We start from the raw sequence: 15,236 nt of genomic DNA, 5'->3' as shown, positions 1-15,236 counted from the left end.
ACTACACAGACATTTTTGTTCAGATTTAGTGCGTTTGATTAGTTTCATCACCCTGAGAAAAGGGGGTGAATCCATTCTCTTAATGTAATTTGTGGAAAACGTACCATGACAGTGTAATTATTTTGAGGGGGCCAATTTGCATTTCCAGTGCTCTGCAAACTAAACGTTACTGTAGGTTCTAAGGCCTTAAAGATAAATTAATAATCTAGAGTATTTAAAAGCCATGAAACATTTAAATTAAGTAATTTCACTTCCTAAAGGGCATGTTGGAGATGCTTCCATACATATGCAGACAGACACACTTTTTAAATAAACATCAGGGCTAATCACTGAGACAGAAATCAGTGTGAGAGCAGAAAATATTTTCTGGAGCTTTTAATGGTTCCTTAGGGGCTCCCCTCTGACTTAGATTAGATGGGATTTAGACAAAGTTGATGCATTTAGCAAAACTTGGACTTCTTTTTATCTCTGAACACTATGAAGATCATATACTTTGTCACTGATAGAATAACAATATGTGTGTTTTTTTATTCGTTTAAACAAAAAAGAGCGCAGCAGTGCAGTCGAACATTGCTATTTATGACATCTCTGTGCAGCAGGCTTTGATCAGCTTTAATGGGAAATCGATTGGAATCGTTGCTCTGCCTCCTTTACCAGACATCTCATCAAACCAAGATACAAAGGGTCTAAAGACTACAAGTGTTCATTTTTGCTCCCCTTGTGCTGCAAATTTAGTAATTGACTCTGATTTTTGGCTTCAGGCAGTAACCTAATAAGGCCATCCAAGGTTAATGATAGACCCTTTTTAGACTGGCTGAACGTCTGACACCGATATGTAGTAGTAGTGAAAAGCAATTATTACTTACATGAGAGACACTCGGGGCAGAAGCCTCTGACATCTGATCAAAGTGTTGTTTTTGTGTCTGTTACATGTTGTTAGTTTGCTGTGTGCAGTTTATGTAGCCATTGGACAGTAGATGGAAATGCCACAGCTGTTCACACAGTGAGACTCTCAGCACTGGGCTGTGTTGCTGCTTTACAGCCATCTCTTCCCAGGAACACCAGTGCTACAAATCTCAGTGATTTAACATCTTTCCCATCCAAGCAGCTAGAGTCAGCACAAGTGTCATTTGCCATTGCCAATCTGCTGTCATGGCGTCCTCAGCCAAACAATTTATCCCTTCCCCTCTTGCTTTATTAGCCATAGATTATGGGTGCTAGTAGACAGTGTAGAGCCTCTGCTGTCGAGGTAGCGTTGTAATTGACGGTGGGGAGGCGGAGTGGATGATTTGAGTGCAAACCACACTCTCAGTACAATGCTGTTTATTGCATCTGTTGTATTTCTGTAGGATTTTGTGTTACATACATAGATACTTGCAAGTATTCTTGGATTTTACTTTCAAGTGGTGCACGTGAGACGTAACTACAGTAGTTCAAACAAGGGTTGGGTGATAGGACAAACATATCGGCGAATACTCGAGTTTACTTGACTATTTGAATGCTCTCTCCCTGCTTTAACACTCACTTATGAACATATAAATACAACTAACCTGGCATTTAGAAGCTTTGCACAGTGATTTCATTCAGGAAACAGCACAGCTGATTACAAACGGTTAGGCCATTTTCAGTGGTGGCTTTCTGATTGATTGGTGCTAAAAAGCCTCATCTGTTCATGGAATCGACTTTATTAAATACACTAACATGTTAATTTATATCCCCGCCCTTTGATCATTTACAGGCTGCATGTGGGGGTGTCTTTTGTTGGATCTCAGACTTTTCAATTAGTCTGAACTATCCAGTGCACGTGAATGACTGTAGCCACCTGGAAAAGTTTAGCATATGGCCCACCCCTTGCTTAGATCCTCTGAGAACAGCTATTAGCTGTTACAGTGGTGAAATGCTGTGGTTGTGTAATTAATGTTAATTAATGTGTTCTATTTTTCAGAATTCTGGATCCTCTGCAGGCTCCACCCCCAATGCTCCAGTGACTGGTTACAAACGCATGGTCATTCCAACTCAACCGCCTCTGACCGCCACCAAGAAGTCTACACCCAAACCTCTGTCTCCTGCTGGAGTCTCTTCTGTCAACCCAGTGGCCAAGCCTCAAAGCCACACGGCTCCTCAGCCTGTTCCAGCTTCCTATGCAACAGCATCGACCCCAAGCCAGCCCACCTTCAATGTCCAGGTGCGGTCAGCCCAACCTGGCCCGCAGCATCAAGCCCCTGGTGGAAACCATTATGGCCAGCAGCCCATTCGCAGCCCTGCACAGGTGCAGTACATGCCTGCGCAGCCTAAAGGTCCTGACTTTGCTTATGGACCTCCACAACCCGGCTTTTCCCCAATGGCCCATGGTGCTTATCAAGAACAGCACCATCCAGGAGTGCCCCAAGTAGGTGGAATTAGCTCCAGGAGACCTGACCCTGTGCCAGCCCAAGCATACCAGCCTCCAGGCCCCAAGAAGACCTACATCACAGATGTGCCACCAAGCTTGGTTCCATACACTGCTGGACCAGCTGTTCCGCCAAAGGTAAGAACTTTCTTCATCATGTGCACACAGTGCCTACTCTTTCTCTCTGATTCAATCAGCTGTTTCCTGCTACTTCAACTCTCAGTTGTTAAAATTTGCCCTAATCTGTGGCAGTAAACTAAGGAAAGTAGGCTAGCTCTTCATTTTCTCTGTGACAGAGGCTTCCCCCTCCATCTGAGAGATTTTTTTCCAGTGTGTTGTTCCAGTGTATACAATAAGTATTTGAACTTTGTCATCTCAAATAATTTTGTTCATTTATAACTCCTGCCTTCTACAGTCCTCTTGTTTAGTCAATACTTAGATTTTCAGGACTAAAATAACCCCATTATTCAGTCCTTCTGCCATAGGTTTACTGTTATTTGAGCTTCGCTGGGTCCACAGCTCACTGACAGAAACCACTATTTCAGATGAGGCCCTCACATGTGTCACTGTAAGCCACAGCATGACAGTGTCTGAATAACCATCTTTCCTTATTATATACCATCTAATAAATTAGAAAAGCATGTACAAGGGGGTGTACAGGGGAGTACATGTGTGTACAGGGATGTGAGTCACTGTGCTGTGTTTTGTTTGTGTCTGCAGTTGTATGTGTGTACAGTGTGCATGCATTTGTGCAGCATCAGATGGCAATGCAATGGGGAGCTGCTTGCCGTCTCTCATTGAAATGCTCAGAATAAACAGTTGTTTTAACCTTTATGAATTTTTGAAAGATTTCCTCTGTTGGGGGTTTACAGCATCTGATTTCATCTGGCTCATGAAAGCCAACTTGTATTCAGCCGTATGCATCTACCAGCTGTGGTATGTAAAACCAAGCTTGTACCTGCAGTGTAATATGTATCTTCCACTTAACTGTGGACAGATGGAATGCGATCGTATGGTTGTGTATTTTTAAGTGTCTGCATATAGACTTTATATCACTGTTATAATCATTCTTAACTTGTGATTAGTGGTTTTCCATTCATATCTTAAATAAGCATAAATGTCTCCAGATGTTGAAGCATTGTGTGCATGGTGTTGTGGGTGCATTTGGAGTGTGTGTCTGTTTTTTGGTCTTTCAAAATCACAATAAGAGGCAATGGGATTGAAGGAACAGCAGCTGCTTGCGCTCTGGTTTGAGCTCAACTGTTCAGCTGGCTATTGTCAGACAGTAAGACTGGATCCTGGTACTATCTGAACTCGGCTGTTTATTATATATATTTTTTCATTGTTCATTTAACAGATAAATTATCTGAGTTCAAGCCGTTCACTGTATATATTATTTAGTATTTATATTCAACAGTAAATCTGCTACATAGTAATTCCTTATTTGTATTGAATATGTTGAGTTGATCGTCAGTAACTTTGTGTGTTTGTGCATGTGTAATGTATGTGTATTTTCTTTTACCTTACTCTGAAGAAAAGCAACACAAAAAGCAACAAACGGGTCTATATCTGACTCACTATATTGAATCGAATATAGACCTTTTGTAGGACTGTACTTGAGTAAGAAGCATTATACTGTCCTTTAGAAGAGAGCAGTGTATGCCACAGAGACAGCTATTCTAATCTCAGAATATCCAGAATCTCTGGAAAGTGGAAGGCCCTTGAGTTTTCTTTAATTCAAGGATTTTATGCTGGTTCAAAATACAAACTGGGCCTCCCAGCCTCTGGGAATAGCTCATCAAGGACTGTACTTTATTAAATACAAATTAGTTTCAACACTGCAGCAAGTATCTTAAAAATAAGTCTAATTATATTTGTTCAAAACAAAAGTCTACATTTTGCTTGAAAAGCTGGCTTTGGTCCCAGTACGATGCATTATTAAAAAAACAAAAGGTGGCGTTTAATAGGTTTGTGAGCATCTCTTTGATTTCAGATAAAAGCAAATCACTAATTTTACAGATATAGCTTTTACACTACATGTATATATTTGTCTTTCTTTCCCAAGGATATACTGTTGCAGAATAATGGGCTCTGGGTGCTCCCCTCTCCCTTTATTTGAATACGTTAACAGATCACAAATCTAAATGCACAAATTCATCTACAGAATGCTCTGTAAAATAACTACAGCGTCACACATCATGTTTGACCTGACCCCTGTATAAAATCAGTGCATCCAAACCTTAGTTCTAATCTGTTTTTTGTTTATTAGTGTCCAATGTAGCCAATCGTTAATGCTGAAGTAGACCAGAGATACTATAAAAGCCAGATTAGAATGAAAGCAAGATCTGTCAACTTTACTTTTATAATCATCACTCTGCTTGACCCAGTGTCATGACATACTCATAACCTTTTACAAAGGCTTTTAAATCTGCTTAAAAGAAGTGGGTTGTGACTCTTTTAATCTGTTGTGTAAATAAAGATGCTCAGTTAAAAATGACTATTTAGATATTGGTCATAATTATCAGAAATGATCTCATCACTTTGAATTAATGGTGTTTTTATGTAATTCCCAGGCTGTCTCAGTAAGGGGTCTATGACTTTGATTGAGTACTTTATTAAAGAGATCATTTTATATAATAGATGGTATTCATAGAAGGTCAGTGTCATTAGAAGTCTGAGATGAACTCCTTGGATGGAATTCTATGATCTAGACGTGTTCTGATTAGCTCGCCTGCTCTGCCCCTTGCCTGACCCTATGTCACCCTCTGCCACCCAATCCCCTGACTTGTCCTTACTCACACGTAAAGCAAAGGTGTTAGAACAGCACTTCAACACACTTTATGGGTGCTTAATTACCCAAATCCACCAGTGTTTGATCTCTTGTTGTAGTCCAAAAAATTAAGAGATTTAATGGCTGCCGGTTAACATACCAATTTCCACGAGTCTCTCCCTCTTTCCCAAAATGGGAGAAAAGTTAAGCTGGATGATGACTTGTGTTATTGCTGAGCTTGACTGACGTTTGACAGGGAGGATTATTTTGAACCGCTCAATCCCTGCAGCCAGTTAAAGCCCCCTTGAAGGTCAATGATGGTTTCAACTGTCAAACATATTTAGATAACTTGACATTTTTCTGCCTTCCAGTTCAGGCCATTTTGCCTTTTGACCCATACCAGTTGATTTGCATATGGTGCCATCAAGACCAACTCTTAACATATAGCCTGGTACTGTTTGAACATTGCTTGTGCAACAACAACAACCATAATAATTTATATAATAAATGATATTTAATTTCTGTTTATATTTGGATATATTTGAGCTGTGCCGTTATGTTTTTTGGACATAACCATATAAGGATCTGAATACCTGTTATTTTGTTTGCTGTCCTGTTTCCTTCAAAACATCCCGGGTATTAAAGTGAAGTTATATGGTAGGAACAGAATTTCTAGAAGGCAGGGTTGCATGTATACTAGTGTATTTATGTATATGTGACCACTTGCTGGGTTTACATCAGATGTGATGTCGTCTCAGGTCATTGACCCGAGCTGCCCTAAATTCAAGAACTACGTGCCGGTCTTAAATAAGCCAGGAGACAGCGTGCAGGGTTACCTGCTCTGCTAAAGATTACCAACAAGGATTCTGTGCCTGGTGCAGGGTTACCATGTGTAACTACAAAGTGAGAGCCCAAGGCTTCAAGAAGATGAAGACACCTTATCTGCAGTCCTGTGATCTTTTCTGTGCTTAGCTACACCTTGAAACAAACTGCACTTTGTTCTACGTCACCTGTTGACAAAGAAATAGTCCCACATTTTTTTAAATTATTTTACGGATTCCTCCATGTAGCAATAAAGTAGCCTCATTGAAGATTGTAATTGATTAGATCAGCATATCTCTGTGACCCCCCTGATCTATTTTCATTTTCATTACACAGCCATACCACTGAAGGCCCAAACACATATATTTTGTTTTTTTCCTCAGTCTTATCTGCACATTTTCCCCTCTAGCTGCATGAAAAAGAAATAAATGCTTGCTTACAGTTTTTAAAACTGCCTTCTATCTTTACTAAACCAGTAACACAACCCAGAAAAGGAGGCCCTACGATCTCTCAGTACACCTCAGTATATTTATTTCTTTGCCATTGAAATGCCACCATAATCAGAGGACACATGGTATCTATTTCTGTGCAGGAGTTTCAGAAAAAATGTTATTAAAACCAGCACTGTGTGTGTGCATGTGTGTGTGTATAGGTAATGAACCTACAAGATTAATTAGAAATTGTCTGTGCAGTTTCTCAGTGATATTGTCTTGACAGCACAATTAAAAACAAAATGAGTTGTGATTTTGAAAAGAGCACACCCACTCATATCTAAGTATGAATACTCCAATTACACCTGTGAGCTGCTCTGCCCTTTCAACTTTTTTTTCTTCTCATACTGTTGAAGAAAACAAGATAACACACAAAAGCATTCAACATTCTCTCATCATTTTCCACAGAGAGGACTGTTAGCTTTAGGCTCTCAAAAATGATGGCAAAGTTTCTAGTGTTTACTTTGTGTGTTAATGACACAAACGTGATATATGCTTTCAGATGGAAATAGAAAGGTCATTCGGTGTCCACAAAAATGCCTTGTGTGTTCTTGAAGCCTGAAAAAAATGTGTTGAGAAATGAGAGCTCATTTTTCACCACAAAGTTAAATCCTGAAGCAGAGAGAACATGAACTGAATAACCGTAGAAGTACTATGGAATCATTATGTATAACATTCTGTTGCTATCCTACTGATATAGAACTACCCAAAAAAAATCTGTAGCACATTATTCTAAAAATACTGTATACACTTTCTATAGCTACAAACCAGTTTTCCTCGCCGTTTTCCACATCGACTGTCATGTCAGAAGTGTCTCTCATGACAACATGGTTGTTCTAAGGCCAAAATAATAATTATTACTATTTTAAACCAAAACCTGTTATTGCACTTTTTTAATTGAGACACTTGTCACAAAGTTGTGATGAAAGCCAGTATTTCCAATTACAATTTGAGCTGTTTGGTAAACAAGCCTGTAAAGTCAATCTGTAAAGTGTAACGCATTAAAGAGCGACCACTAAAATGATGTTTGTATCTCATTATACATCTACACAGCAGATAACTCTAAACGTGTAAAGCCTACTCTATTTTAATTGCTAAAATTAAAAATAAAATTGTCATAGTCATTTGAATAGGAGTCTGTGTAAAAGCCACAGGGTACAACTAAATCCTGTTCCTGTCAGTTTGCAATAGTAAATCCACACAGGGCATAAATCCACAGGCTGGTATCAGTTGACTGACTTAGGCCTTGTATGCGTGTAGCGTGCATTCTCATCTGTTGTATCATTAAAAGTCATTAGGCCTCTAATGCAGGTCAGACTGTGTGACAGGGATCTTTTGGGTTCGTATAGCATTGCACATGCCCAGCTACTGTATATAATTACCGCTGTGCCTATAACCGCATTGGTGGATAACATGATGTGTGGTGGTGGTCCACACAGGGTCTGATTACTGAATGCTTCATAGACTAAAGGTCAGCCTGCTGGACATGATCCCTGAGGTCAGTGATTTAAAGTGGATCTACTTATGTTTCACTTTCTCATGCCAACACATCAGAAAGCTTCCTTTCAGTAGCTGCTTCCAGGTTTTACACAGGCTTCCTGGGCTTTAACAAATCCCCAACATAAATATAGACACAAGCAACAAGATCCTGGAATCCAGTCCAATAATTGTGACATAGGCATGTGTAGTAGTGATAAACATAGAGAACCATAGATTAATTTGCTACAGGCCTCTCTAACTGTGGAAACAATGGGGTTGAAGTTAAGTTGTCTCTCTTTTGTTCAGTTTTACTGTGTCAGAGACAGAATGAACAATAAAGAAAGATAGATGTCACACAGGTGTGGAGCATCTTTTAATGGTCACAGAGGCCGTCACCGTCTGAGTGCTATTCCAACTAAGGAAATAGCCGGGGAGGAAAGGAAGGAGTTCTCAGTCTTAGTCAAAACCCCAATGTTACTCACTGGTCACACTAATTATGCATAAAGTCCTAATATAATTTTAAAGATTGAGTAATATACAAATTTACCTTCAGTTTTGTTTTGGGGACTCTTTTAGAGTTAGTCTCCAGTGACCATTCTGGACCATGCTTGCTGCCTCTCGTAGCTCTGGAGGTCACTTGGATTTAACTTTTGTATTGTTATACAACATTATAATTACATTAAAAATAGTGGGAAGTTTGAAATAAACTGAATCACATAGAGATTTTGACCCCAAGTAATGCAACGTAGCGTTTTTAACAGCATTTTAATGTTGCAATGTTTATATTTAATGTGATGTAAGATGTAGAGTAGCACAGGAACATATGTGCTGAATTACAACAGGCATTTCTCTAAGGGGACATTTAGAGGGACAGTTTGATTTAATTAAGATAAATTAAAATTAATTAATCTACAAACTACTCTAACTTGCTGCGCTAGGTTATTCATGTCTGCTGTGTAAAAGGCCTATAAACTAGCAGTTATAATGTTTTGTTACATATATTTTTGTTAGAAATTTAAATCAAGTTGTTTAAGAAATTTGACCAAATTAGAAAATGTTTTTTATAAAATAGGCCACTCTCAGTCTCAAATGTATTCTCTCACATACGACATTGTAATTGTTCCATAGAGTTATTACTTTCCAGGAATGTATGTCTCTTTCCCAGGGATATGTGGAGCTTTTTATCCTTTCAAGACTGAAGACAGTGAACAAATAATCCTCATTTTCAATCATGTTATTTTGGATTTTTTAGTTGGTGTTTGGCAGTTATTAAAGGTTGTGTAGTATTGTGTGGTATTTGTAATGATCAGTTAAAAACAAATGTAAGGAATACAGATGAATACATGAAAACAAGGTAACACAGCAGTTTGTCTGCTGTTGTCTGCTTTTCTTTCATGGTAAAAACTTTGTTATCCTGGGAAATAATAATAGGAGATTTGGGCAAGAATTAAAAGAAGATACTAGGATCAGAATTCCTGGATGTCCATAATACAGAGGGCTCATACACAAATGAGCACATTATTAAAAGAAGTAAGCACTTTAACTAATGTTCATTTAGGTCTCACTCAAAGGAGGCTGCTCTTTCAAGTTGCTTATTGTTGGTTGTTGATTGGCCGGTTCATTCAGCCAGTTGTAACCCCCAGTAGATCAGAAGTGTTTGTCACATAACTGCCCATAAATAATAGGCCCTGCCACCCGGTTCCCTTCATGCCCCCTCTGAAATGAACAGCATGGCTGGTAAATAACTGGCTGGATCAATAGCTGTCATTGCAGTTCAGTGAGCCCCTGCAATCCAAAATGTCTGAGCTTGTTCTCAGCCTGTCCTTGCTGGCCTGTAGTGGCCGAGGGAGACAAGTGATTTCTGTAGTTGTGGTCAGTTTGTGTTACTGCACAGGGCTGCAGCTACCTTTCAGACTCTGAACTGTGGTAAGATATTTGACATCTTATTTGAAAACAGTACAAGTCAGGAAAAACACTACAAAATAGTAAAAAGTTTGTACCTCCGCTGCTCATACCCTGTATTCATTTTTGATGTGCCAGCATATTTCTTTAAACTGAAGCTATTTAAGTTTACAGAAATAAAGAACTGATGAAGAGAGGATACTGGAGTAGGACAAACATAGGTGAAACAGTGGAATCAGAAATGGAAAGATGGATTCAAGAAACAGATGGAGCAAGAGACAAAAACAGGATAAGATAAGCTAAGAGCCTGGGGCAGACATTTATCGATTATTGATTTATTTGATTGAGATTGAGAAGTTGATTTGAGGGTGGAAATTTAATATGCAATGAAATAATAGGTTCTTCTATTGCCGTGCTGTGTGAGGACCTGTTTGTAGTTCAAACATGTGAATTCCAGATCAATCAGGGCTCTGTAACTCCAGAGACGCTCTGGAGGTCACTTGGATTTAACTTTTGTATTGTTATACAACATTATAATTACATTAAAAATAGTGAATAGTGAATAGTGAAATAGTGAAAAATAGTAACTCCAGAGACGCTGTTTGATGGTTTGTGAGACACTGGACGGTCCATCATCACAGCCTTTATACAGGGACATGCTGGGTGAACACCTCTCATTAACAAGTCATGTGAGAGCACATGTATTTCCATTGTATGAGTTATTAAACATGAGCTTAAGACTTATGTAAACAAATATATAATATTAAAAGGGGAAATGATGAACTGTCAACACTGTCTGAACATGTATTGATAGAAGCAGTTTGCCCACTAAGTTTACTTCACAGGAGGCATAGAGTCCTGTTTAACCAGGCAGCTGAACCCACCTGCACAAACAGTGGCCCCTGCTGGCTCCTCCTGGACATGAACCCCCCCAGTCTGTTTCAACACATCTCTGAAAGGTTTTCTCTTTTTTGGGGGGGCATTGCTGAAACTAAATTCCTTTCTTGTCCTCTTCACATCCTCCTCTGTCCACAAGAAGGACTCCTCTATCTGGCCCTGAAACAGAGTCCATGAAACGTGTGCACTTTCGAAACATTTTTTTTTCCCTCATCCAGGAAGCATCCCTGCAGACCGGCCTTTGTATATTGTTGGCTGTGGTGTTTCCGCGGCAGTGTTTGGTCAAGAACAGTCTTTCAGGGCGTCATTCAGATAAACCAGGGAGCTGTTTAGGTGGGAAGGAGAAGGATATATCATGGTTTGCTCAGGAGGTAAAATTACACAGGAGATGGTCCACACTGTGTGTTACAAAAGGGGAAGCTCAGGCTGCCAATACATCGATTTGAAGAGCTAACCTGTGTGAGTCTTCATTATGTCCACCACATGTGTTTAAATATAGATCTTGGCTACCACATGAGGAAACAGCAGGGAAAATACTGGCAAACCTGTATCCTCTTAAATATGGTGTTTGCTCCTTTCCCAGGACTGTAATGGTACACAAAGAGACGCCAAATAAGTTTTATCTCCGTCCCAAACAATTTGTGCAGTCATTTGTTGTTGTTGTTGTTTTTTCAGATTGCTTGTGGCACCCCCCTCTACACTCTCAGATTTTCAAATATCTGTTTGCAGGGGGATGTGTCAGTTCCGAACAGATGACCTAGTTTTTACACGCACAATCTTACAAACATTGAAAGGGCCCTCCACATACATTACATGTCTGTGAACGCTCTGAAATTCATCCCTTTATAAAAATTCACTTTACAGCAAAGATTTGAGTGGTTGTGGAAAATGTCAATTATGGAATTGGTTAATTTTTAATTATCGTCAGCTACTCTGTACACAACTGCTCTACAGTTGACTGTTATTTTTTTCCTCAGCATTTAATTGGAGCTGAAACGGCATGACCTATTTTGTTTGGAGAGAATGTATACTTTATCTGTGCCTCCTCAGAAGGTGGCCTTGAGCTTAATTTGCAGCGCTGCGATGATTCTTCTCTAAGTGGAATGCATTACAGATTACTCATAACCTGTTTAACAACGCGAGCACCAAATTCATCAACTGGATTACATAAAGCCAGGAACATGTGATTCCTTTTTTTGTACTTAAATTAATCATGCAGCTGTTAGAAAATGACAAAGCATTCCTCCATAAATGCTATTTTTGTCACTTTTATTTAAAGCAGAGTATCTCTTTTAACGCTAATTCTGCCCGGTCACTCTTATGAATGAAGCACAGTACTGTGGTGCTCCTGAAGTGCACTGCTATGTTAAAGTAACACAAAGACTCTGCTTTAAAAAGCCAGCTGTGGTGATGGGTGTGTGCTGCATCGAATAAAAAAGACATCCACTGTATGTTGATAGCTTTTCATGCAGACTGACTTGAAGTGTTTAACCCATATGCTTGATTCTAGACACACGGCATACTCTACTGAAGTCCCCTCTCGACACACACATTTACACACTCATACACACAAACTCAGTGAAAGGATAGTGTGACTGATCCAACAATCCCTTCATTGTTTTGGTTAAACGGAGTCGCCTAAGCTGCTATAATCACTCGTTTAGTGTTGCGACAACAAATGCTTATTTTTAGACATTTTACAATCCAATAAAAACCTCCAATCATTCGTGAACCTTTACTAATGCAGCGGTCCATTTGCTGTTGTTGCTTTTATTATTTCTATTATTTTTAATAAACCATTTCTCTTCCCAAGGCTCTGTGTCCATTTCAGATAATACCATTGTAATTTAGGGAGACAAAGAGCCAGGATGTCAGATTGCGAGCTGAGTAAAGCCTCTCTCCTAAAAGCCTGAGTTAAAGCTGCAGCTCCATTGACACTAAAGAGCATTTTGTATTGTAAAGTCCATCATCATTTAATCTGTGAATAAATATGTCTGCGCATGATTATGTCTTGCTTCAGTTTATGCTGAGCATGCAAGAAAATGTTATTGTTAAAGGTGAAACAATTGCATTTTGTTTGAGGTGCTACTTTGCATTAACAGGAAGGAAAACAGAGGAAGACAGCAGGTATAGAGACCCAGATTAGTGCTGTTCAGCCGTTCACTGGGCTCTTTCGAGTGTGCTTGTCCCGACCCCCCCCCTCTGGTTATCACTTTCAGCTCAATGGTTTGTGCTGTTTATACAGTGTGTCACAGTCTCGTTGTCTTTGCACATGGTTTGTGGACTGTGCAAAAAGAAAATAAAGAAAAAAGATACATGATTCCTCAAAAGTTTAACAGAGCTTCAGACTTTATAGCAGACTTAGCTTTAGCTATGTTCTTGTCTTCTGTCTCTGCATCATTTAACATTTAGGAGGACCCACTGTGCTACTGTGTCTGTGCTACTGTATTCTGCCCAGAACGTGAAAACTAGTGAGCTTAGTGGAAGTTAATTAGCAGGCTAACTTTTGTGTTTTGCTATTGTTGCAGCTGACTCCCATATAACAGAATGTTACATTTCTTTCATGTTATTGTAACATCTGCTGAATCAATGGCTGCTCCCATACTACCAGTGTTGTGTTTGTCCCAATTCACAGGGATGATGCTAGGGTTAGCAGCTTCTCTGCCATAATCTCTCTGTGGTGATGTGAAACCAGCTGTTTAAGGCCATCGATACGTTTAGGGGAACTGGAGACTCAAAGGTGCCCCCTGCTTAGTTCACTAAAAACCTGGCACATGATTCCTGATGTAAGCTGGCTTTTGAGGCAGCACCCATGTTATCCTGTCAAATATGCACATTAATACTTTTGCATATACGATGCCTCTTTGGACTGAGAGTCAAACCAGTCTAGCAGTCCCAGCACTTTACAGTCTAGTCTAGGCTAAATTGTTTTTCAAATGTTTTAGTTACAGTTTTGCTAGTGACCACAATGTACCTATGCAGAGGCTGTGCTCTAATCTACACAAGCGACCTTTTCTGAACTTACTGCAGTGTAGATGAGAGAAGTATTTGAGGGGATGTTGTGGAGGGTGAAGTGTTTATCTGACCACTAAGAAACATGGATGAGGAAATACAAACATATTTTAGTGTTTGGAAGATACATAGCTTGTGAAAAATATGCCGGTTGACACTGGGCAGTGAAATTTGTCAGAATATATGCTCACAGGTAATTGACACATTGAAGTTGCTTTAATCACCACTTTCCCATCCAAATAGAATTTATGTCAATATAAAACATCAAAGGCCGGGGTATATCCAAATGTATAAAACTGCCAGAATACAAAATCAAACACACCAGCTAGCCACTTGTATGTAACAAGTTGCACAAAAATGAACTATAAGTCAAAAGAAATATAGAAAATTAATATTTTTTCTCTATTTTCTGATTGATTCAGAATCAAGTAATCATGGAGGCACAGCAGCATGGAGAAGGTGTCTTGTTTAAATGTCTTCCATCACTATTATTTTTCAGCAATTCAAACCGCACAGTGATGTAAAACTGTAAAACCAAAGAGAAGTTTTGTTCATGTTTGCATGTCTGGTTCCAGATGTCAGGAGGATCAGATCAATGCACTGTGTGCCCTCACATTATAACACACTTAAAAGTGATGTTGCATCATTACTGTGAAAGGCAGAGCTGATGTGCTCTTCTATGTTTTATCCTACAGATCTGTATGTTCCCTTTGTTTTGTACCATCACAGGTGATGATATGTAAATACATCCAGCTTCCTGTTCACTCGCTCTCCTTTGTTCCGCCTCCTCTAACAAAGGTGTATATCTGATCTCCTGAGAACAATTGTCGCTCCTGCTCACTCTCTATCACTGCAGTGGAAGCAGGAAAGACAAAGCCTGACGTTTGATTCTTAGCAGGACACAGTGCTGTCAGGGCATCAGGTGAGAGTGTGTACTGAGCCTCCCCTCCAGCCCTCACCCCACCCGCTCCATTCATCATCTAATCAGTTCTGACACAATGCCAATTCCACAGTGGGTGGCGCACACAGCTTTATTCATAGATGTGGCGGGTAGCGATCAGCTCCCTGACTCTGTCATGCTGTATCAGGGAGCACGCAACAGTGGTCACTTACAGATGTTGTTTCGATTTTAAGTGGTGTGGCATTAAACAAAGCTCTGAAAATTATTCGTCCAGCTGAGAGCTGTTGATGTCCATCATGAAGTATTTCAGGAGTCTGTCATCCAAAAACAAACAACAGATGACCTGAACCTGTAAGCATCTTCACATCAGGAAATAGTGTAAAATAGGTACAGCTTTTCCCTGCTAAATATTAGCACTAACTTCAAGGGAACTGTGGTTGAGTGTCCTGAGGGTGTAGGCAAACAATTTACTGAATTGCGCCAGACATAACTGAAAAAATCATGTCTGCAGCACGTATAGCTGCTGTATGGTTTCTATTGTTGCTTCTGAAAAGCTGAACAGAAACTGCGAAG

The 15,236-nt window shown here is 39.6% G+C and overlaps 1 protein-coding gene across 5 annotated transcripts in view; it reads left to right on the top strand.

The window, feature by feature from the left end:
- lpp (LIM domain containing preferred translocation partner in lipoma) overlaps positions 1-15,236 on the top strand; it is a 125,854-nt gene that overhangs the window by 69,839 nt on the left and 40,779 nt on the right. For all 5 annotated transcript variants that reach the window (XM_028402917.1, XM_028402918.1, XM_028402921.1 and 2 more), the window contains one exon: positions 1,946-2,527. In XM_028402917.1, the coding sequence (XP_028258718.1) occupies positions 1,946-2,527 (582 nt within the window). The remainder of the gene's footprint in view (positions 1-1,945; positions 2,528-15,236) is intronic.

This window comes from Parambassis ranga, chromosome 4 (genome assembly GCF_900634625.1).
Source record: "Parambassis ranga chromosome 4, fParRan2.1, whole genome shotgun sequence".
Lineage (NCBI taxonomy): Eukaryota > Metazoa > Chordata > Actinopteri > Ambassidae > Parambassis > Parambassis ranga.
The sequence above is the reverse complement of the archived record's forward strand: the minus strand, read 5'-3'. Positions and strand labels throughout refer to the sequence as shown.